Raw genomic sequence first — 25,794 nt, 5'->3', positions numbered from 1 at the left:
ACCCCAGGACTTGAGGTCATGGACTGAAAAGTTGAAACAAGGGAGGTAAAATGCTTTCATGCAGAGGATGGTGAACTTCTGAAAGCCTCCATCAAAGACGGATGTAAAAGCAGCTACAATAGACATGTTCAAAAAAGAACGGAAGGGTTACTTAACATTAAAGACTATTACAGGAGTGCAGTGAGGAGAGACAGTGCTTAGGTATGTACCTTTTCAGGCCATAACAATTCAGTGTTTTGCTAACTATTGAAATTTTATCACGCACCTTGTGTTATCTGGTATTTTTCTTAACATCCCAGCTCCTAGAGTCCAGTGATTACATGAGAAACTGAGTTATCATTTAAAAAAAAGGTTTCAGAGTAACAGCCGTGTTAGTCTGTATCCGCAAAAAGAAGAACAGGACTAAGGTGCCACAAGTACTCCTGTTCTTCTTTATTTAAAAAAAAGTCTCTAGCTCCTGTAATTGTGGCATAAAAGCTTGAAAGGGGATCAAAGTGCATCATAATGTCTCAAAAACACCTGTCAGGGATGGCCTCGATAATACTTAGTCCTGCCATGAGTGCAGGGGACTGGACTAGATGAGCTACCAAGGTCCCTTCCAGTCCTACACTTCTATGAAATAAAACAGAGAATCCAAACTGTATTATTATTACAAATTATTTTGGAGGGCCTATCTTGTGGTTTGGGATTGCCAATACTGTTTGATCTAAGGTAATCAGTTAGAGTCATTATAGTCCCCATCCTGCAAGCACTCTGCAAGTGGAACTCTTATTTACTTCAAAGGGAGTTACCTGCATGGATGGCTTGCAAACTCAAACCCTAGAGGTCAACATTATTTGTTAGTTTTGCCCACTGTATATATTTAAAAGTATTGCAGCCAGTTTTGTTTGAAAGACTAAATTGATGTTGATATCTTAACATGTTTGGGAAGGTGGAAGAGGCATACCTGATAGTATTAAAATGGAAGAATAAGAAACTAGAAGTCACCGCTCTGTAAAAGTTTGTCTTTTCTCTCCACATGCTATACATCATCATTCCAAACTCAACACTGTTCAGAGTAACTCTATTATTATAGTTTTAAAATGGTTGCCCTCACTAGTTTAGACTCCTAGCTAATAGCAGATGAATTTAAGATGAAGTATAACTTACATTTTGTTCACTCAGTCTGCATATGAGATAAGCTTTTTCAACATTTACAGTTGTGTGATCATAATGACACAAATTGCCCAAATTATTTTCAGATCAGGTAGCTGCTATTAGTTCACATAGCTGCTATTTCACATGAAATTTTCAGCAGACTCTCTCAACAACTGTTCCCCAAAAGCTGTAATTGCCCCACTATCTGGCAAGTGATAAATACAAACATTATGGCATGGAGACATTTCAATCATGACTCCTCTTCCACTTCTTTATAATTTCCTCTGTCATTTTATTTCCTTGATTTGAACTGATTCTATAAAACATACCTGAAAACATACCAGGCAAATATTGTATGCAAAAATTATGCTGGGAGTTTAAGTATTGCAGGTTTAGGCCCCAGTCCACTACTCGTAGGCATAAAGTGATTAATGCATAAATGTTTGCAAGATCAGGGCTATAGACTGATCTTAAAGTTGCCCACTAACTGTAGCTGTAGCCACAATACTCACTGTAACCATTATGTTTACAATCTCTTTCTTGGCAGCACCATCACTGCTGGCAGGACTTCTGGAAATGATGTTAAAGCAGTAAAGAACCAACATTTCTAACACTGTAATACAATGGTATCAAAAGATGCTAGTAAATCAAATATATTGCATTTCTCAAGGGGTTTGTTACAAAATGACAGCAGAGAATATAGGAATTCCCATAATCGCTCAAACAAAAAGTGCTCTATGTAGTTAGATATCCTGTGTCTGATAAGAACCACAGTCAGATGCTTCAAGTGAATGCAAAAAAGCCAAATATACCTCCATAGTACACATATGTATGCAATGTGGAAGACAATTTCTTACCAATCTCAGCTATTGATCACCTTGTGCCATGACACATGTTGATTGAAACCCATGGTAATTTTATCTTAACTTATGTAAGGGAAAATGCTAGTCTTTGTACCATAAAGGAAACCTTTCAATCAGGAAAAAGTGCAGGTATTAATTTACTTACTGTAGGTCAATGGATGCCTGCCTCAGATTGAATTTTTCCATAGATACTTGGAACATCTCTAGTGGTAAGATGGTGATAAACATTTGATAGTGATAAAAGTAATAACATTTGGACTTTTAATACTTTTGGTCACTTTTTGTACCATCTTATGATGGATGTGGTCCACTGACAACTCTAGGACCACATAAAGTCAGCCATTTTTGACCTGGTGCTTTAACAGACTGGACATATTATTAGGAGACTATTCTAATGCTGCTCTCTGTAGCTGCTCATAAATTTCTCAAAACAATTTTTTCCTTGATTTCCCTCAGTCCAAAAGTGAATTTTTTTTAAGTTTGAGCCAAATTAGTTCAACCATTTTTGATGTATTCAAGCATGGACAAAATAGATTTTTCCCCTTTATGTTCACATTACACAGTTTGCATTTAGATAATTTGAAAACAAATAAAAACATTGACATTTCTTGTACTGTATAGCTTTCAGATCAAAAGCCATGGTTGAAAAAAAAATCAGTTATGCAGTCATGAGTATTTAAAGTAAAATTGTGAGCACTTACAGCATTTTTTTATTTTTGAGTTTATTTTCTTTTTCCTTTTTTTTCTTTGTTTTTTTTTGTATTTTATTTTTTTCCTTGACACAATTCAGACCACATTTGTCAGTTTTAAGCATCCATCACTTTAATAACTATTGAATGGATTTTCTTTGAGTTTGTTTAGTGCGACCAGATGCCCGATATTATGGACTTTTGTCTTATATGGCAACTACTACTCCCCCTCTCCCCTCCTGATTTTTCACGCTTGCTATCCGGTCACCCTAGTCACTATGGGATCAAACCAAGTCAAGTCTGAAGAATGCTGATTCAGTAAGTGTAAAATGATGAACACTGGAAGTCAGCAAGACTGTCCTGAACTGCAGGGAAGGAGTTCCAAGTGTAATGGGAGTGACATGAAAGAAGGCATGATGAGGAGATGGGAGAAGGAGATAAGAAGAGGCACTCAGACATGAGGGCCGGTAGTTCGGGAAGTAGAGAAAAAATAAAACCTGAAGTGTAGAGGCAAAGGCAGAGTTATGCAGAACCCTGAAGGGTGAGAAGTCTGAATTTGACATGGAAGATGAAGGGAAGCCAGTGAAGGCTAAACAGGGATGAAAGCATCACTCTGAGCAGGAAGATTATTTTAGTGCCAGCATTTTGAACTGACTGGCCTCATGTAAGGAGACAAGCAGGAGGAAAAGTTGTCAAAGTCAGAAACAGAAGGAGATGAAAGAAGAGATTTTAGAGATGATGTAAGGAAGAACTGACAGTAACTGGTAGCAGTTACCCCTGGATTTGAGGGAAGGAATTGGGCAGGTAGAAGGTGGCAAGGGAAAGAGGAATCAAAACCAACTCTAAGGTTTCGAGTCTGTGTTGGGAGGATAATGGAGTTTTGAATGGAGAAAGCAGGGAGAGGACACCGTTTAGAGGGAAAAGATGAGTAATAAAGATCAGTGGCAAAGAACAGCAATAAAAAATGCAATGCCTCCTGAGTTGAGATTATAAAAATACTTTTCCATTTTGGTTAATGTTTTGGGAAAATTATTATTATTTTTTAATTAAGTGAATTTAGTGCTGGGGAAAGGTACCAGACTGATTTGAAAGCACTGGAGACAAATTATAAAATTGTATCAGGTTGTTGTTAGGTAATATGCAGCACATTATTTGTTTTGTTGTGTAAATGACTTGAGATGTGGTTTGTCCAGTACTTGTAGGCAATTACCCTTGTAAATGGGAAATGCAAATGGCTAGCGTTTCATTTTCTCGTTATGGAGAAATAGAAAATCCTTGGGCAGCCTTGCTGAGTTTATATTGATATTCAATTTAAATGAACCCAAAATCAATAGTTAATTTGTAGCTATAAACTTAAAAAGTTATGAAATTTCTAAAACCCATATTATGAATATTTTTTACTTGCTGCATACATCTTAACAAAGATGGTGTCCCTGCAAATACAACAACAGCAATAGTGTACCACCACTTTTAGCAGGGCTGAACTCATGCCCTGTTTTGAGCATATTCTCAACAATATACACAGTAGACATGATTCTCCACTACCTTGCACCTTGTGTAGCCATTTACAACTGGCCAGAGTGAGTGTACATACAGGGCTGGCTCCAGCATTTTTGCCGCCCCAAGCGGCGAAGGAAAAAATAAAAAAGATTGAGCTGCCGTCCAAGTGCCGCCGAAGAGGACGAGAGGGAGTGAAGGACCCACCACCGAATTGCCGCTGAATTCCCGGACGTGCTGCCCCAACAACAGATGGACTGACACCCCTTTCTATTGGCCGCCCCAGGCACCTGCTTCCTTCACTGGTGCCTGGAGCTGGCCCGGTTTACATATCAGAATGGCAGTATTTTACGCTTCCTTGGCACAGTTGTAAATGACTGCCCAGTAGAGAATCGGGTCCTGAGAGTCAAATTCATACCTGACGCAACTCCACTAACATCAGGCATTCATTTTCCTAGTGCACCAATGTTTGGCATTTATGTCACATGGGGTTCCCAAGAGTGATACTGTGGCTCATGCGAATACTGTTTTCAGATTAGGTGGGCCTCAATTCCACCTGCTCAATCCTAATTTATGTAACACCTTAATCAGTGAGGGTGTTACTTAAATTGCATACTATTCTGGAGAATGGGGAAAAGGGCAGGGGATTGAGGGGAAATGAGTTTGTATCTCTGTCCTTCCCAACATTTCGATGGCCTGTGCTGTGTAGTAGGTCAAAACAGATGATCTAATAGTTCTTTCTGGATTTAAAATCTATGAAAAAAATGTCTCAGTTTCAATCTAGATTGCTTTTGGGGAAAATGACATACCTCCTAAAGGTATTAGTTTGTTTACATCTTTTGGAACTAGTTGATTGTCACTGACTAAGTGTGGGATGACCCTTCTATACAGTGAGCCACTAATTCCTTGCATTCCTACTATCTCATCTCAAATACAATCTGCCTAAACTATAACATACATAAGGTCTAGTTCAGGGGCCTACGATACCAGATCATAGCTGCACCATCATCCTGTTAATGTCAAGGAAATTCTATAAAGACGTGATACATTAAATGATTTTTCCAACTCCCTGTGCCACTATAAAAGCCCAGAAATTTGTTTCTTTGTTCTTTTTAATTGTTGTATGTGTTTCTTCTGCTCCACTTATAAAGATTCATGGTGTCAACAGAAATGTGGATAACCTCTGATGTCCTTCAAAAGATCTGTCCTAAAGTTATACATTGCCATTTTACAGAGAATAGCTCAAATCTGGTTTGAGCAACAACTGCTCATTGCCCAGATCCTGAACTGCAGCTACAAAGCATTTTGTGCAACTTAGGAATGTGTGACATCAGCCTTATTTCAAGCTGTCTTGGTGTTCCCCGCTCCTCGGTCAATGTGTGCCTTTTGGTTGCTTTAACTAGCACCAGTTGACAGTGTTTTAGGGGGCAGTTGCAGCAGCCAAGCACCACAGGAGCATAGGGATAAACTGACCACATCCCTTGGCCTCTGGGAGAGAAGGGGTTTTGTCAGAACTACCACATTGGCTCTGTGCTGGGAGGGATTGTCTTGTGGCTGGTTACACTGGCTTTTAGCTTTGCACTGGAGGGGTGGGTATGAACAGCTCACAAAGCAACCCAGGTTACGTCCCTTCAGGTTTAATAAAAATTTGTTATAATGTAAGCGACACATACTTGACAAAAGCTCCTTTTCAGACATCCCAATTGCTACTTCTGTCCAGGTGTCTCCATCATCCTGATCTTCAGCTAGCCAGCAGTCTACAGCCAGACAAATCTCCTGGTCAGAGGTAGGGGCCATTCTTTCAAGTCTCACCTCCTCTAGGTACCAGCTAGGGTCATTTCCACTGTTGTCATGACCAATGCGGATTTTATAAAGTTGCCCAATACCTTTGAGATTAATCTGTAACAGCAAAAACGGGAGAGTCTGTTATAACATTGCCTTGTATTAGTTCATCTTGTACCGATAACTGTGCTTATAAATTGAGTACACAATTAATGTGTGGCCGTGGGTTTGTGCCTCTTGGAAAATGAGGTCTTACCCCATACTGAATGAGACTGTGAGAGTGGTAACACATGTCAAGCAGTATCTGTCACAATCAGGGTCCAGACACCCCAAGGGGAGAACAGGGGGTCTGAACCCCAAAGAGTAAGAAAGACCCTGATTGTCTCGGTACCTAATTGCACAAGTAAGTTAACTGACTGCAGTGGTGTATGGTATTTTCAGAATGAATAAGGGGATCGGACAATCTGGTCTATTTTTTTGGGTCTCCAGAGGCCATCTCTTTTTGTGGCTGAGGATTCAAAGTTTCTTTTTCAAAATAAAACTATATAAATATTTAATAAAAAGGCATTTTCCTATCACTGCTGCATCAGAAGGTACATTTTGCAAGGCACTTTGTCGGCAGGGCACTTTTAACTATTTCTACAACTCATCAGTCTTCAGTGGACCCTTTTATCTTAATCTTTTATTTGTATGTGCTTTGGTGTCAGGGGTTAACTGTTTCTGCTGTGCTGATACCCACAATATAGTGAATTTAAACAGTAAAACACAACCATTATGCCTCACAGAATATTGCAATATTGAAATAAGAGCCACTTTGTCTGGGGCTGCAGGAGAAGTTTGCTGAGCAATGCAGAAGGCAGCAACCTAAACATAAAAAGCAGGGTTAAGCACTTTAGTGTCTCTTATCTTCTGTGATGGCTGTGACAGCTGTTGATATGGAGAAAAATCACAGAGAACTGTCTGACAGAAAAATACCTGGTTTTCTTTCCCCGTCATACCAAACTGATAGCGTTCAGAATAAAGGCTGGTTAGGGCAAACCAGTTAAGATAAACATAATCCTATTAGTCAGAATCACTAAAAATGATGAGGGCTACGTTTTATCTTAAAGGCGCAGCCAGCGCAACAGAGGACTGTGTAATGGTCCACTACCCCAGCGCTCCTAGAAGCATTATTCATCAGGCAGACATAATGCCCTCCAGGAGTATAATGGGATGGTTGCCACTTCACTATCTCTTCACAGGATGCAGGTTGTGCTTCCTTCCTACATGGGGCCAGCTCTGCGGATGTGGGCAGAGTAGGGTCATGTCCCTTTCACTCTCCCTCTTGAGAGCTTTGAATTGTCAGTGACACTAGGCTGGCATACCCTAGTGCTTCCTGGGCACAAGGACTACAGTTGGGCCTGGACACAGCTCAGGGGCTCAAGGATGGGGGGAAAGATTCCTGAATCCTCTTCCACCTCTCTTGTATTACAGAGTCAAGCCAGGCACAATTAAAGTCATGTATGGCTTCTATGACATTCTGACATGTGCGGCGATGGCATTATGTATGACACTAAATCTATACATATGGCTGAAGTTAGCAGTGTGCCCACATTAGCATCATATGTTTTACCTGCAGCAGTGAGCTATGGCATTTGAAAGTGGGTGGCCAAAACTGACACAGATATGGGATATGGTGCTGATACTGAGAGCCAGTGGATGGCAGCAGGCAAATCACACAATCTGACACGAAGGAAGTGCAGGGTATAAAGTGAGCTGGGTCTAACAAGGTTGCAAACCTTTAATCCAGCCTCTAAAATGCAGACTCCTAAGGTGAGGGAGTATTATAAACATATTTAACAAAGTGTCTGAGTTCTGACATTTTGTTGTGAAGTATGTAAATTGCATTGTTAGTCAGGGACAGACCTAGCACTTTTTGGAGACCATTTTAAGTCCTGGGAAACGCCTGTTACCTGTGGTGCAGTATTATTAGAGGGAATAAAACAGGTTCAATTCTACAGCTCCGGTACCAGACTCGAACTCTGGCTCATCTGCTGCATCAAACTCTGAGGCAGGTGTGAGCTCCATCTCTAAACATGATACTCCCATGACTCTCATTCTCCTCACTGGAGATGCCTTTGGAGTTGGAGTCACTGATACCAAACCACTAAAAAGCCCATTACGGATATGCTTTTCAAACAACTGACGCAGTGAACTGACTGTGAACCAATTGGAACTGTTATTGAGAAAGAATGCAATAACTATTATTGCTACCTTTGTGTAGGGCCCCAGAAGAACAAAGCCATGCCTTTGTTACTGATATTTAACTTTATCTATAGTGTTATTCATATCCCAGAATCAATGTTAAACTGAGAGTTTTGTTCAAAGGCAAGGTTAGCGTGGGAGACAGAGTTCCGAACTGGACCACTGTGGAAAGCTGTATATTGTGATTCCATTTGGGCAGACCAATAGCACAGTGGGGTAGGGAAGACTGGGGAGAATGGGTGGGGGCAGCTTGGAAAGCTGACCAAGGGAAAGAAAAATGGCCAATGTGAAAGAGAGACTAGTAAGGGAGCAGGGAAATGATGGGCCCTTCATCTTGATGGGGGGACTGGACTCTTCCCCATTACTGAACAGTCAGACAGACAAGATGAAAAGGTGGTTCAAGGCAAATGAAGGCTGGGAAGAGCTCTGTGCAGAAAGGAGAGCTCAGGGCTGTCAAAAGCATGAGGTGAAGATCCTGGAAGTGACTGTTTCAGTCTGATTCCACTAAAGCTCTATTTAGCTTCTCAGATGAATGTTTCTGCTCATATGTGCTGGAAATAGGGGTGCTCGGGATGCTACTGCACCCCCTGGCTTGAAGTGATTTCTATCATATACAGGGTTTACAGTTTTGTTCAGTTGCTCTCAGCAATTATAAAAATTGTTCCAGCACCCCTGTTTCTGTGCCTTTGTAGTGCTCGCAGAACTCCCTGACATTCCGAGTACAACATAAGGGGGCACAACTTCACTGAAGTCAAACTGCATCCACGCATGCCAACTGTGAATTTGACCTGTAGAGTTAAAAAGCAAACAAATGGATTTGACTTGACAAAACAGCAGAGAACATCGCTATCCAATCTATTCAGAAAGGACTGGAGGTCCTGGAATTGTTGCATGCAAGACCTAATGAACACACACAGCATGTTTCTAAAATCAAGTTTCTAAAATTGAAAGGTTTGTTAAAGAGTAAAAGTCATGTAAAATACAAAGCAGTGTCACTTTAAAAATGTGATTAATATTCTTTTCACATTCAATGAGTGGATTATTAAAGTGCATTCTTGTGCCAAGAAATTCATGTTCATTTTTTGCTGGAAACTAAGGCAGGAATGCTAATGACAGACAGCAAAGCAGGTATGTATGATGTTCTGAAAGGACATACAAAAACTTTACAAGTTTAGTCCATCTGTTGTTGTAGTTTGGGGTGGGATCAATTTATCTTGCTGTTAGATCAGATCTCACATTGGTCTCACAGCAGTACTGACTTACTAAAATGTTGCTGTTTGCCAACTGGAATGCTGTCAAACGTATGTCAGATTTAGCTCTTGGAGTGCAATGCAGATGAAAATGCTCTCACAATCACACTGTACTGCTAACCATTGTTTTTTTCCATCTTAAGGACTGCATCTTGAAGTTGTTCCTTCATTTCCAAGGTTGACTAAATTATCTTGAACTACCTCACAAATCAAATGCAAACTGGCATTTACAAATCTACTTTCACGCCCAGAACATTTTGTAAATTGTTGTGGAGAAAAGTTGACTTGTTTCCCTAGTAACTAAAATGCTCATAAAAATTCTTCTAGTCTCTTTCTATTATGGTACAATGGCTGCAAAAGTAACAATCAGTTTTATGTGGCGCTTGTCTTTCTGGCATAGCTGCAACAAAGGGTCTCAGGGAGCAGAAAGGATGGATCTTGTGATTAAAGCCCAAGATTTTAAAAATGGGAAGGAGGAGGATCCGGGGAACTACAGCCCAGTCAGCTTCACCTCAGTCCCTAGAAAAATCATGGAGCAGGTCCTCAAGGAATCAATTTTGAAGCACTTTGAGGAGAGAAAAGTGAGCAGAAACAGTCAGCATGGATTCACCAAGGGCAAGTCATGCCTGACTAACCTAATTGCCTTCTATGAAGAGATAACTGGCTCTGTGGATGAGGGGAAAGCAGTGGACATGTTATTCCTTGACTTGAGCAAAAATTTTGATACGGTCTCCCACAGTATTCTTGCCAGCAAGTTAAAGAGGTATGGGCTGGATGAATGGACTATAAGGTGGATAGAAAGCTGGCTTGATCATCGGGCTCAATGGGTAGTGATCAATGGCTCCATGTTTAGTTGGCAGCTGGTATCAAGCGGCGTGCCTCAAGGGTCGGTCCTGGGGCCAGTTTTGTTCAATATCTTCATTAATGACCTGGAGGATGGCTTGGATTGCACTCTCAGCAAGTTTGCAGATGCCACTAAACTGGGAGAAGTGGTAGATACACTGGAGGGTAGGGATAGGATACAGAGGGACCTAGACAAATTAGAAGATTGGGCCAAAAGAAATCTGATGATGTTCAACAAGGACAAGTGCAGAGTCTTGCACTTAGGATGGAAAAATCCCATGCACTGCTACAGACTAGGGACCGAGTGGCTAGGCAGCAGTTCTGCAGAAAAGAACCTAGGGGTTACAGTGGATGAGAAGCTGGATATGAGTCAACAGTGTGCCCTTGTTGCCAAGAAGGCTAACGGCATTTTGGGGTGTATAAGTAGGGGCACTGCCAGCAGATCGAGGCACGTGATCGTTCCCCTCTATTCTGGAGTACTGTGTCCAGTTTTGGGCCGCACACTACTAGAAGGATGTGGAAAAATCGGAAAGAGTCCAGCGGAGGGCAACAAAAATGGTTAGGAGTCTGGAGCACATGACTTACGAAGAGAGACTGAGGGAACTGGGGTTATTTAATCTGCAGAAGAGAACAATGAGGGGTGATTTGATAGCTGCTTTCAACTACCTGAAAGGGGGTTCCAAAGAGGAAGGATCTAGACTGTTTTCAGTGGTACCAGATGACAGAACAAAGAGTAACGGTCTCAAGTTGCAGTGGGAAAGGTTTAGGTTGGATATTAGGAAAAACTTTTTCACTAGGAGGGTGGTGAAGCACTGGAATGGGTTACCTAGGGAGGTGGTGGAATCTCTTTCCTTAGAGATTTTTAAGGTCAGGCTTGACAAAGCCCTGACTGGGATGATTTAGTTGGTCTTGGTCCTGCTTTGAGCAGGGAGTTGGACTAGATAACCTCCTGAGATCCCTTCCAACCCTGATATTCTATGATTCTATGACTGGGAGATAGACACCCAGGGTTCTATTCCTAGTTCTGGTCTAGACTTTCTAGGCAAGAATTTACAATCCCTCATGCCTTGGTTTTCCAACCGAGTAGGCTAATAATACTTACCAACCTCACAACCTCACATGGATACTGTGACACTTCCTTCATACACTTTGAGATTCTCAGGGGGAAGGCATGATGCAAGCGCAAGGTATTCTTATCTGTTAATATTAAATATGCAGCTTGTTTGAATTTCACTGGGGCCAAGTCTGATTTTCACATAGTTTGAATGATAGAATAGGAATAATGCATGGTTGCTCTCTCATTTGACTTCTGCAAAGCAAGTGTTATTGCTCAGGGATAATATGACATCATTTACAGGTTTCCAGTCTCCCTCTGACATGTACATAGCACCCCTGTTGACACCAATGGCCTGGCATTTGGTGATTTAGGCTGTAGGGTTGGCAAAATGACTGAGCTATAAGAACTCTTCTCCCAAAAGCAGAACCAAATCATTATAGAGGTTCAAAAGCCACTTGGTTAAACAGTACTAAAAATGTGATTGCAAGCCCTCTCTTCTTGTGATATCTCCAGTCTGGATTCTAGTAGTTTGGATTTGGATCTAGAGCAAAATTTCCCCACAATTTAGTAAGTAAGGATTTTTGTTTGTACGTATCTGGGATTTTGGTGTGGCCCATAATAGCCAAGTATGGATCTAGATCAAGATCTAAACTTTCACAAAGATCAAGGTTGCTCAGATCCGGGGTTAGAGGTTCCACTTTCTGGGTTAAATATCCTGAACCAATCAGATCCTCCAAACTTTGTAGGGATTGTCTATCAGTAGTTACCATAACAGGTGCCACAGAATCTCCCCCCATAGAGTAATGTCAAAGTCTTTATCTACAGCTCATGTATTTATTTCAATTCTGAAACATTCTTAAGCATAGACTGCCAATTGTGTGGATTTGTGCCAAGCTGTGTGATGAGTGCTGAAGGTGACAGGAAGTTTAACCTAATGCAGTCACTGCTCTTGCAAGACATACCATAAGCACTTACCAACCTTAACAACATCGCTGTCAGTACAATGACAATAGAAATCCATTCTCTTTATAATATTTTTCTTCAGCATTACATGTAATAAGTGCATTTACTCATCCATCAGTGTCAACATTCATTACATTTTAACAATATTTTTAGTACAACTATGTACTATGCATGGAAATGATGGACAGTACTTCTGCACAGTCCCAAATTACCAAATTTTCAAATATAAGTGCCTCATTTGCACCTACAATATAATACATGTGCAAATGGCTAATGGATGTATGCAAATACATAGTCTGCATACATAATTCATTTTTGTTCCATACAAATGCAAATTTCTCTTGTTAGTGACTTGTATTAATCTTGGGCCAAATTCTGTTCCCATTGAAGTCAATGGAAGCTTTGCCATTGGCTCAGTGTGAGTAGCTTTGACCCTATATTTATGATAGTGAAACTTACTGAAATTGCTTATACCTGAAAACTTGACCCTAAACCTTACCTGAGACCTTACTTTATGAATAAAGGTTAATTTATCCTAAGAGGATGCAAGGACGTTATTTATCAAATACTATACCTTTTATATTTTAAAAGGATCTACATGGTTACTGGTACACAAGTAGTATTCTCACTGAAGTCACTTGGACCTGTTCTCATTTAGTTGAGGGCAGAACTGATTCCATAACATTTAAGCAACTGAAAGCAAAATGAACTAACTCTCATTTCAACAGGAACATGTTCAGTAGCAAAGTATTTCAATATAAGGATGGATGGACAGTGCATGTGAAGATTCCTTTTGGATAGGAGAGCCATGTTCAGCTTCTCCGATCTACTCTCTGGTGGGGAGAAGGATAAGACTACAGAAAGTTCTCTGTAATTAAATACAGGCATTTTGCAAAGAGTTAGCACAGGACAACATTCGGATGAGTCAACACTCCAGCACAAATTCATCCCTTGTATAACTCCACTGAAGTCCCTAATACAACTAACAGAGTCTATGCTCGACAGGCAGCTGATGAATTTCCCATAAGGCTACATCATCAACAGAATGGCAGAGAAGTCATATGTAATGGCTACATTCCCAAAAGTAATAGAAATCATTGACTGTGCTAATTTACCTTCTGTGGCACCTGCAGATAATGAAGAAATCTATGGGAATAGAAAACATTTCCACATTGTGAGCATGCAGCTGGTATGCAATGCCTGAAATATTATAGCTACTGTACCAAATCTTGTTCCTAAAATTAGTTCAGATAACAGATACTTAGAATAACTGTCATCATATTGCAGCCACACATTTCAGCATTGTCTGGTTTCCTCTTGCTGCCCTCCCATCCTCTATCCAGCCTGTCATTAATCCAAGAGAACTCCCATTCATTTGCTCCCTGTATAGGCTATCAGTATCCAGATCTCCATCCACCAGAAATGGACAGACACTATTCGTTATCCAACAAACTTGAAAGAGTGTCTCTCTAGTACCCAGTACACATTGGTTATGGCAAGGGCAGGCTTTTTGATTCCTCCAAGTAAAGCCAATAGAAGAAAGTTGTCTCAAGAATGACACTACTGGAGATACTGTTTTGATTTTAAACTACGATGAGTCATGCTGATATTGAAGGGGGTGTCCAGAGAATTAGTTTGGTATCGAATACTACGATATTGGTCATTGGGCAGACGCTCAGCCCCAGCACACCAGTTATGGGGATGTTTCCCCTTAAGGCTTGGGAATTCTGGGAAGTAGAGTTCCCCAAGAGGCCCTGGGAGTCTTCAGATGAAATGGGTTCACCGGAAGGAGTATATCACCAGGAAGGGGACTAAAGGATCATGAGGTGACTCTGGAAGAAGTAGCTGCAGGTCAATATGTGGGAATAGAAGGATTGGGGCTCTCCACAGTGGCTAAGCAGGTGGCCTGTGAACATTGCCTGAGAGGACCTTACCTGAAAGAGCAGAAGCCTAGAAGGGAACTCTACCTATTCTTTCAGCACACATGACCATGCCATGGCCATCAACATAGCCCAATGCTTGAACAAGATCATCTTGTGGCTTAAGAACAGCTGGTTGAAGCTGAACTTGAGAAAGACAGAGGTGATGTTGGTGGGCAGAGAAATATATTTTGCATCTTGGCTACAAACTCTTCAATCTCCTTTGGTTGAAGGCACACACCCACAGTTGGGTCAATTCAGTCCATAATTTGGGAGCACTCATGGATTCCTCACTGATGCTAAGCTCTCACATAGCAGCATCTGCAAGTAATGCTTTCTGTCATCTCCAGTTTGCTAGTAGACTGCATCCCATCTGGGCCTCAGTTATACATACCTTTGTCACCTCCCATCTTGACTACAGCAATGCAGTATATCTGGACATGAAGCTATCAGCCCTTAGGAAACTCCAGCTACCACTGAACACTGCCGTGCATTTCCTCAGCAACAAAGGCTATCACAAGTACATCAAAACTGTCTTCCATTCTGCGATGGAATGCTAAACTGTATTATAACATGTGTAACATACCTTACCTGAGCTGGTTAACAGTCATACCTGTAAGTGCATTAAAGTATCTTAAAGGGAACACATCTCTTGTATCTCTCTCCATGATGGAAGCTCTGTAGCCAGTCCAAATCTGGTACAGAAGCCTGACCTGCTAGTAGCAGCCCTGCAATCTACCATGCACAAGGAGTGCATGACATGGTGTCAGAAGTAAAGGTAGCCTAACTAGTACCAGAGGATAACAGAAACAGAAGGTGACAGTAACAAAGGTTGCAAACCAAAGAAAAGAAAAAAGCAATAAAGGTTGTAGGATTGATCTCATCAATATGCCCCTCTTCAATGCTCCAGAGACCTTCACTTTGACAGACCTTCACAATGGACAGACTAGAAGCAGCATTTTGCATTTCTATTGAAACTCCATCAGGAAACTGGAGAAATATTGGTATTGTATTTAATTTTCATGCTACGGGGAAGCAGGTAGAGCATATCTTTAAATCCTTTGCCTTTACCAACAACAATCACAAAGATGACTGTGGAAGAGTTCTGGCTATTTTTGATATATATTTCATACGTCGGAGAAATGTGGTTTATGAAAGGGCATGTTTTCACAGAGAATTCAAGAACCAGGGGAATCTGTTGAAGCTTTTATAAGAACTGTGATTTGGGGACTATAAAATTTGAAAATATGAGAGATAGATTGGTTATTGGGTTTACAGACAAAAGTATTTCAAACCAGCTACAATTAAAAACAGGTTTAACCCAACACACAGCTACCCAGATAACAAAGCAGATTGAGCTACTGAAGCAGCAAAAGAAAAGGCCAGAGCTACTTGAAAAACCTTAAAAAACAGAAACTAGTTTAGAAGCAGTAAACAGACACAGCATGATTGCTAAAAGTAATTATAATAAAACCCCTGAGGCATTGAGGGACAAGTCCCAGGCTAACTGCAAAACCTTTCAGACTAAATGCACAAGAAGTGGAAAAAATCATAGTCCAAGAAATGAGTGTTGAGCCAAAGGTGCAAGAAGTAGTAAATGCACAAAATATGGACATTTTGCTATTTGCCGCACTAAGGCAGTCAGGGTACTCATTACTGCAGATAATCAAGAACCATTGTTTCTGGGATCTATCATATGGGATGAGGGAGAGCCTGCCTGGAGAGTTAAACTGAATATTCATGTCAAGTATCAGGGGGTAGCCATGTTAGTCTGTATCTACAAAAACAACAAGGGGTCTGGTGGCACCTTAAGGACTAACAGATTTATTTGGGCATAAGCTTTCGTGGGGAAAAACCCCACTTCTTCAGATGCATGGAATATTCATGGAAAGTCTATTGACTTTAAAATTGATTCAGGAGCTGAGTCATATCAGAACTGACATATAATCACCTTCAACCCCTCCCAGAGCTGAAGTCACTTGACACAGTCCCAACTATCTACGGAAGTATTCTGAACTGCATGGGCCAGGTCACCACATGCACTAATTAAAAGACAAAAGCTTTGCATTCAGAGTGTATGTGATCAAAGGATCAAAGCCCACCAACATTCTCAGCCACAGAGTAATAGTCATGATTGGCCTAGTGAGAATAGTGGAAGAAATCAAATGGAATATTTGATGACACTGGACTTTTTAATAACCTTACAAATAATACAAATACAATACAAATAACCTTAACAGGCAATATAACTCTCAGGATTCCTATCCCTTTGCTTCATAAAGTGGATGCCTAGTAAAAGAGAAAGGAACAGATTTTGCCAATTATTGGCATAATTGAGAAAATCTCTGAGCCAACAACATGGTTCTGGTTATAATGAAAAATGGAAAAATACCTGTATGACTCTTAAAATGCCTAATGAAACAGCTGCGAGAGAAAAATATACCCTCCCGACACTGGATAAATTCCTTCCCAACACAAAAGGAGCTACAGTATACTCCACGCTGGATGCTTCGAGAGCATTCTGGCACCAAAGAGAGTGCTAAATTGACTACATTTATCATACCCTTTGGAAGATTTTGCTTTCAAAGATTACCTTTTGGAATTACCAGTGCACCTGAAATTTTCCAAAGAAAGATGGGAGAGCTGTTAATGAACACAAATGGAGTTTAGTTTTCATAGACGATATTTTGATATATGGGTCATTGATGGAAGAACACAACAAACCCTCAACAAAGTCCTAAGCTTAATCAGTCAGTCCGGACTAAAGCTAAACAAGGAAATGTGCATTTTCTGCTTACATCAAATCAAGTTTTTGGGAAAGACAATAAACGAAGATGGAATCAGTCCTCACCCTGAAAAAATAAAAGCAATTTGAAAATTGACTGCACCAAACAAATCTACCAAAACTGAGACACGTACTGCAGATGATGAATTACTTTGGTTGGTACCTACAAGATCTTTCTACAGTCACAAAACCACTCAGTGAAGTGTTAAAGTCCAACACATCTTGGCTAGGGGACCAAATCAAGAAATTGCCTTCAAAAAAGGTAAGAGTCATTATCTCAGCGGCTCCAATTCTCAACTAATATGATGTGAACAAACCCACAATGGTCTGTGTGGATGTAAGCAGCTATGGCAAAGTGGTACATTGGAATTCAGTGGAATCCTGTTGCATTTTGCTCTTGCACAATCACAGAAGCAGAAAAATTATATGCACAGATTGAAAAGGGGTGCCTGGCAAGTACATGGGCATGTGAGAACTTGTACAGATATCTATGTAGACTGGATTCATTTACACTGGTAACAGGCCATAAACCGTTTGTAACCCTAATCAATGGAAAAGACCCGGGGCAAGCACTGGTGAGATGCCAATATCTTTTGATGAGTTTAATGAGATTTAACCCAATTATTAACTATGTTCCTGGAAAAAAATCTAATAGTAGCAGAAACTTTGTCATGGAGCTCAGCATCACACTCAACTACCCATGAGCTTGAAGATGATGTAGCTTACATGGATGCTGTGGAGGCATACAGACCAGTGTCTGAAAAGAGACTACACCAGCTACTACAAGCAACCCCCACAGAAATGCAACTTTAAAAAGTTCTAATTTACATTAGGGCCAGCTGGTCCAAGTATCCAAAGGACACTAAGGAAGTGACAAGAGATTATTTTGTGGTATATGGACAATTAAGTGAGTCAAATGGACTCATAACTAAAGGCAACTGCATCATTATTCCGAACACAATGAGAGGAGAATCCTAAACCTCCATCCATGAAGGACTCCCAGGACTAATTAAATGCTATGAATGGGCCAACCAGTCAGTGTGGTGGCTGGGCATCACCAAGGACATAAAGAATAAAGTAACTGCATGAGAACATTGCAGAACTAACAGACCAACACAACACAACACAAAGAACCTTTGATAGCAACACCTCTACCAGACAGACATTGGAAGAAACTATCTGCAGACTTATGTGAATTCAGAGGACATCATTATCTGATCATTGTGGGCTATTTTTTGAGGTACGCAGACTCCACAGTGGAATTTAAGTCATTCCAAACAAAATATGACTTTGATCATATTACTAGCAGTCCACATTATCCACAAGAGAATGGAAAGAATGAGAGAGCTGTACAGACAGCCAAGAAACTCCTACAGCAGGAAGATCCATTCCTTGCTCTTCCAAGCTACACATCAGCATGGATAGTGGCTACTGGATATAGTCCAGCACAAATCCTGATAGGAAGACAACTCAGAACTACTGTTACAAGTTTGGAAATGTAGCTATCTCCAAAGTGGCCAGACATGAAGAGAGTAGCCAAATCAGATTAAAAAAAAGGCAAAAAAAGCTTATGAACACTTTTATAACAGACATCACTCAGTTAGAGAACTGCCAGATCTAGAACCTGGTGACTACATTTGTGTCAAACTGGATGAAGAAAAAGGAGAACCCAGCTGTTGTAAAGAAAAAGAATTCATCACCCATATCATGTGATCAAGACCAACAGTGGAGAGTTCAATAGAAAGCTTTGACATCTACAGTTTATTCCTCAGAATGAACAATCAACAGAGCAAACACTACAGATGTAGGATGGAGAGCCTGACAATGATGACTCAAAAGTTCCAAACTGACCAGAAACAGTTGTTGCAGCTCATGGACAGAAAAATGACCAAGTTGTTATGTGTTTGAGTCACATAATTAAAAAAACAGTATAATTTAGAGACACTTAGACTGATACAGATTGAAATTTAAAGATCATATGATAGTATAAAATTAGCAAACTATATGAATGAAAAACTTAAAGGTTAAGATAAGATGTATCTGTATTATAATGTTCAGACAGTAGGTGGCACCATGTGTAACATACCTTACCTGAGCTGGTAACGGCCATAGCTGAAAATGCATTAAACCAGTGGTTTTCAACCTGTGGTGCGTGGACCCCTGGTGGTCCACAGACTATGTCTAAGATTTCCAATAGGTCTGCACCTCCATTTGAAATTTTTTAGTGGTCTGCAGATGAAAAAGGTCAAAAACCAGTGCATTGAAGTATATTAAAGACAACATTTCTTGTATCTCTCTTCAGGAAGGAAGCTCTGTAGCTAGTCCAAATGTGGCACAGAAGCCTGACCTGTTAGTAGCAGCCCTGCAACCTACTGTGTATAAAGACTACACGGCACAATCTCCATATGGACTTCCTGTAAAATATCCAGTCAAGTTGGAGGTCTTGGTCTTTATCTTCAGGTGCTCAATAGCCTAGGCCAAGCATATCTAAATCATCACCTAAAGATCTGGGATGAACCAACAACTCCACTCCTCAGGCACAATGGAACTTTCCACCACACCGATGAAGTTTGTCTGAGTAGGAGACAGGAAAAAAGTGATCCAGGAAACTACAGGCCTGTGAGTTTGACCTCAGTTGTATGCAAGGCCTTGGAACAAATTTGAAAGAGAAAGTAGTTGAGGACATAGAGGTAAATGGTAATTGGGATAAAATACAACATGGTTTTACAAAAGGTAGATCATGCCAGACCAACCGATCTCCTTCTTTGAGAAGATAACTGATTTTTTTAGACAAAGGAAATCCAGTAGATCTAATCTATCTGGATTTCAGTAAGGCAGTTGAGTTCAGGTCCACATGGGAAATTATTAGTTAAATTGGAGAAGATGGAGATCAATATGAGAATTGAAAGGTGGATAAGGAGATGATTAAAGGGGAGACTACAATGGGTCATACTGAAAGGTGAACTGTCAGGCTGGAGGGAGGTTACCAGTGAACTTCCTCTGGGATTGGTTTTGGGACTAATCTTATTTTAATATTTTTATTAATGACCTTGGCATTAAAAATGGTAGTGTGCTAATAAAACTTGTGGATGACACAAATTTAGGAGCTGTTGCCAATATGGAGGAGGACCAGAATATCATATAAGAAGATCTGGACAACCTTGAAAACTGGAGTAATAGAAATGGGATGAAATGTAATAGTGCAAGGTCATGCACTTAGGGACTAACAACAAGAATTTTTGCTATAAACTGGGGATCTATCAGTGGAAATGACAGAGGATGAGAAAGACCTGGGTGTATTGTTTGATCACAGGATGACTATGATCCACCAATGTGATGTGGCTGTGAAAAAGGCTAATGTAGTCCTAGGATGCATGAGGCAAGGTATTTCCAATAGAGATAGGGAAGTGTTAGTACAATTATACAAGGTACCGATGAGACCTCATCTGGAATAGTATGTGCAATTCCCATGTTTAAGAAAGATTAATTCAAACTGGAACAGGGGCAGAGAAGGGAGACTAGGATGATAGAATTGAATGGAAAACCTAACTTATGAGAGGAGAGTCAAAGAGCTTGACTTGTTTAGCCTTACCAAAAGAAGACAGAGGGGAGATATGATTGCTCTCTAGAAATACATCAGTGAGATAAATACCAGGAAAGAAGAGGAGTTATTAAAGTTAAGCACCAATACGGACACAAGAACAAATGGATATATACTGGTCATCAACAAGTTTAGGTTTGAAATTAAATGACGGTTTCTAACCATTAGAGGAGTGAAGTTCTGGAACAGCTTTGCAAGGAGAGCAGTGGGGGCAAAAAACTGGCTGCAAGACTGAGCTTGATAAGTTTATGGAAGAGATGGTATGATGCGACTGCCTATGATGGCATGTAGCTGATCTGCAACTGCTAGCAGCAATACCTCCAAAGGCTGATGATGGGACACTAGAGGTGGAGGGCTTAGGGTTATTACAGAGAATTCTTTCCCAGGTGTCTGGCTGGTAGGTCTTGCCAACATGCTCAGGGTTTAACTGATCATCATATTTGGGGTCAGGAAGGAATTTTCCCCCAGATCAGACTAGCAGAGACTCTGGGTTGTTGTTTTTTTGTCTTCCTCTGCAGCATAGGGCATGGGTCATTTGCAGATTTAAACTAGTGTAAATGGCAAATTCTCTGTAACTTGAAGTCTTTAAATCATGATTTGATGACTTCAGTAACTCAGCCAGAGGTTAGGGATCTATTACAGGAGTGGGTGGGTGAGTACCTATGGCCTGCAACATGCAGGAGGTCAGACTAGATGATCATGATGTTTCCTTCTGCCCTTAGTCTATGAGCTTTCTCAGGTTCTGGTCCAAGACTGTGGAATGAACTCCCATAAGAACTAAGGCCCCTCACAAAACCTCACCACCTTCCACTCCAAGTACAATCAATCTTGCCTTCTCTAATATAAAAGATACCAGCATGTCCATTTAAATAAACAATCCTACCAAACGTAAACACTGCACATGCAATTCTTCCCCAGAGAGAGAAAGAGAGAGAACAAACCACACATGACAGAGGTTAGTAATGTCACTTAATACACTACTGGAAAGCACTCAGATACTACAATGATGGAGCGGTATAAGAATAGAATAGAATAGAAAGCTAGCTAGGGAAAAGTGATACAAAAGCTGTAGACAACCATTGCATCCTTTGGGTTTCTGGGCTGACACCCAGAGGACAGGGAAGGCCTTGGTTCCCCTTCAGTGCCACCTGAAGCTCTGCATAGACAGAAAAAGGACTGACCGGGCCTTGAAAAGGGGACCACAGAGTCAGAGAGCCTGGAGAGGATTGAAAAGAACTGTCCAGGGAGGGGTCTGAAACAACCACTGAGCCTGGGGAAACAGCTGTGATCCAGCAAGAGGCAGGAAGATTGTTTAGTTGCCACAGAGGTCTGGCTGGGGAGCAAAACTTGAAACCAAGCATTTACGAGTTACCACACTAGCAAGGGAAGGCTAAAACCGCAGTCGGGGAACTATTCTACAGGAGAACTGAACCACAACAATGTTTCATGCTGGAGCGTGGTTGACTGTGTTACCCCACCTATATTCAGTCACCTCATGTACTGAGGATAAATTAAGTTTTCTTTTTCTCCAGAGACCTCATAGGAGAGATTTAGATGAGGTCTTCTTAATGCTGTTCTCTCTGTGGGTCTGATTCTTGGAACTGATTAAACTATGCTTGGTCCAGGACTCAACTCATTTAAAACTAAATCAAGACGTTGAGAGCAAAATTAATCAAGCAACCAAAGGACATGAAAAGAAGAAATTCTTTAATTGTCTATGCACCAGTGTTAGGAGCCAGGGTAACAAACAAGAAGAAATGGAATTGCTCATTTATGAGCATAAATTCAATCTAGTTGGTATTACGGAAACCTGGGGGAGGGGTGATTTGCATAACTGGAATGTTAAAATCAATGGTTACATCTATTTAGGAAAGACTGAGTAGGCAAAAGGGGAGGGGGAGTGGCACTCCATGTTGAAAATGGCATTACTTGTTTCCAAGTCACTGATAACTCGGAAGATTATCTTGAATGCTTACGGAGCAATGTCCTAACAAATAAAGTGGCCTTCTTCCAGGTGCCCGCTTGTGGTCTCAGGGCAGCCCTGCAAGTGGCCCCTTGCCTCAGTTTCCCTCTTGAGTCCCCAATAACTCCACGTTAGGAGGTGCCAGTGGTTAAGTCCCTCTGCTGCTCCTCCTGCCTTCAGACCTCTCCCAGGAAAAACCTTCCGTCTCTGGCAGTTCTCCTTTCCTGCCCTTCTCCTGTCTGACTCAGTCTGCTCTGACTCCTTATGTCTCTTTCTCACTAGGTCTCTTATAACCCCGAGGTGCTGCTCTGTCCTCTTAACTGGCCCGACTGGGAGCTCCTGGACTGGAACAGGAGAGCCGAGTCCAGTTTAATTGAATAGGCCAGCTACCCTGTTGCATGAGGTATTAGTTGGTGTCTGCTACAAACCACCAAATGACACTAGGGAACAGAATGTCTGGCTCTTTCCCCTACACCTATCTATAATGTGTGGGGAAAAAAGCTGTGTGATCATGGGGCACTTCAATATGAGTGATGTATGCTGAAGGTCTCATGCTGCCAGTACTAAAACATCCTTGGAATTTCTAAATATTATAGATAATTTCCTAACAAAAGGCATTGCATCCAACAGGGGGGAATTCTTTATTAGAGCTTGTCTTGACAAATAAAGAGGAACAGATCACAGAACTAAGAATTAATGATAGCTTAATTACGAGCGATCATGGCTTGAGATCACATTTATAATGTGCAAATAGTATGAAGTCCAGCCCAGTGGTATATATAATTGGTGCTGTGAAAGGGCCAATTTCATAAAGCTGAAAACAATTAGGAGCCAAATCAGCTGGGAGCAAGAATTTTATCAGAAAAATATAAATGATAATTGGAAATTGTTTAAGAACACTTTTCTAGATGCCCAAAAAGCCCAAATCCTACAATCTAGAAAGAAGGCCATATTGGTTAAAAAAAAATTGTAGAGGGGAAGTGAAGGCAGTTAGAAAAAATAAAAATAATAATATATAACAAACGGAAGGAAAAGGAATTAGAGTGTAATGAATATAAACCAGAAGTTAAGAACTGTAGAAAATTGATAAGGGAAGCAAGGAGAAATCTAAGGCTAGCAGAGTTCAGGACAATAAGAAGTTGGTTTTAAGTATATTAGGAACAAAAAGAAACCTAACAATAGTATTTGTTCCATTATTAGATGAAATGATAGAATTATGAATAATAATGTAGAAAAAATAGAAATGTTAAATAAATATTTGTGTTCTTTGTTTGGAAAAAGAACAGATGATATAATCATATCATATGATAACACTCTTTCCATTCCACTAGCATCTCATGAAGATGTTAAATGGAAGCTATTAAAGATAGATATTTTTAAATCAGGATGTCCTTGAGTTTTAAAAGAGCTATCTGAGAAGCTCACTGAACTATTAATGTTGCTTTTTATTAAGTCCTGGAACACTGGGGAAGTTCCAGAAGAGTGGGAGAAAGCTAATGTATTGCCAATATTTAAAAAGGGTAAATGGAATGACCTGGTAGTTATAGACATGTGAGTCTGATATCTATCCTGGGCAAGATAATGGAGCAGCTGATATGGGATTCAGTTAAAAAAGAATTAAAGGAAGGTAATATAATTAATGCCAATCAACAAGGGTTTATGGAAAATAGATCCTGTCAAACTAACTTGATTTGTTTTTTTAATGAGATTACGAGTTTGGCTATAAAGGTAAGAGTGTTGATGTATTAGACTTCTATAAGATGTTTAACTTGGTACTTTTGATTAAAAAACTCAAACAATATAAAATTAGCATGGCACACACCAAATGGATTAAAAGCTGACTAACTGTCTCAAAATGGGAACCATCACTGAGCAGGTATGTTTCTAGTGGGGTCCCGCAAGGATCAGTTTTTGCCCCCTTGCTTGTTAACATTTTTATCAATGACCTGGAAGAAAACATAAAATCATCACTGATAAAGTCTGTGGATGACACAAAAATGGGGGAGTGGTAAATAATGAAGAGAGGTCACTGATACAAAGCAATCCAGATCACTTGGTAAGCTGGGCACAGGCAAACAAGATGCATTTTAATATTGCTAAATGTAAATGTATACATTATGAACAAAGACTGTAGGCTATATTTACAGTATGGAGGACTCTATCCTGGGAAGCAGTGACTCTGAAAAAAAGTTGGGGATCATGGTGGATAATCAGCTGAACATGAGCTCCCAGTGTAACGCTGTGGCCAAAAGGGCTAATGTGACACAGGAGAATCTTGAGTAGAAGGAAAGAGGTTATTTTACCTCTGTATTTGGCAGTGGTGTCACTGCAGCTGGAATACTGTGTCCAGTTCTGGTGCCCACAATTCAAGAAGGATGTTGATAAATTGGAGAGGGTTCAGAGAAGAACTAGAAGGATGATTAGAGGATTAGAAAACATGCATAATAGTGAGAGACTCAAGAAGCTCAAAATATTTAGCTTAACAAAGAAAGTTAGGGAGTGACTTGATTACAGTCGATAAGAACCCACTTGGGGAACAAATATTTGAAAATGGGCTCTTCAGTCTAGTAGAGAACGGTATAACACGATCCAATGGCTGGAAATTGAGGCTAGACACATTCAGGTAAATAAGGCATATTTTTTAACAGAGTGGGTAATTAACCATCAGAACAATTTACCAAGGGTTGTGGTGGATTCTCCATCACTGGCCATTTTAAAATCAAGACTGGATGTGTTTCTAAAAGATCTGCTCTAGGCATTTTTTCAGGGAAGTTCTATGGCCTGTATTATACAGGTGGACAGACTAGATGATCACAATCACCCTTCCAGCCTTGGAATTTATGAAGCCATGAACTAGAGGAGGTAGCTTTATGCCACCTTTACATCCCCTGATCTTGGCTGGGGATATATTTCAGCTGGCTAGACTTGTTAGAGCCTCAGGGATGCCCTAAGTTGTATCCAACTGTCCCAGGACCTAAAGTGTCATTTTGGCAACCAGGGATAGCTGGAGCACAGCACTGCTCAAGTCATGTCCTGTCTGCTGTCCCTGAGTGCTTGGAAGTGTGTGGCATAGAGCTGGTATATTGGATTGATGTCATTTTGGGGATTGCCCCATTCTGGAGGAATACTCAGCTAGCTGGTTAGAGAACCAGGGGGTTAACTCAAGCTGCTAACCTTAGTTAAAAACCAAGTTGCCATGTT

The 25,794-nt window shown here is 40.6% G+C and overlaps 1 protein-coding gene across 1 annotated transcript in view; it reads right to left on the bottom strand.

Annotated features, from left to right (window-relative positions):
• The window catches only part of RP1 (RP1 axonemal microtubule associated), a 297,670-nt gene that overhangs the window by 135,914 nt on the left and 135,962 nt on the right, over nt 1–25,794 (bottom strand). Inside the window, exon 27 of the mRNA XM_065585560.1 lies at nt 5,860–6,085. Coding sequence (XP_065441632.1) covers nt 5,860–6,085 — 226 coding nt within the window. The remainder of the gene's footprint in view (nt 1–5,859; nt 6,086–25,794) is intronic.

This window comes from Chrysemys picta, chromosome 2, assembly GCF_011386835.1.
Source record: "Chrysemys picta bellii isolate R12L10 chromosome 2, ASM1138683v2, whole genome shotgun sequence".
NCBI classification, from domain to species: domain Eukaryota; kingdom Metazoa; phylum Chordata; order Testudines; family Emydidae; genus Chrysemys; species Chrysemys picta.
This window is presented reverse-complemented; position numbering and strand designations above follow the sequence as displayed.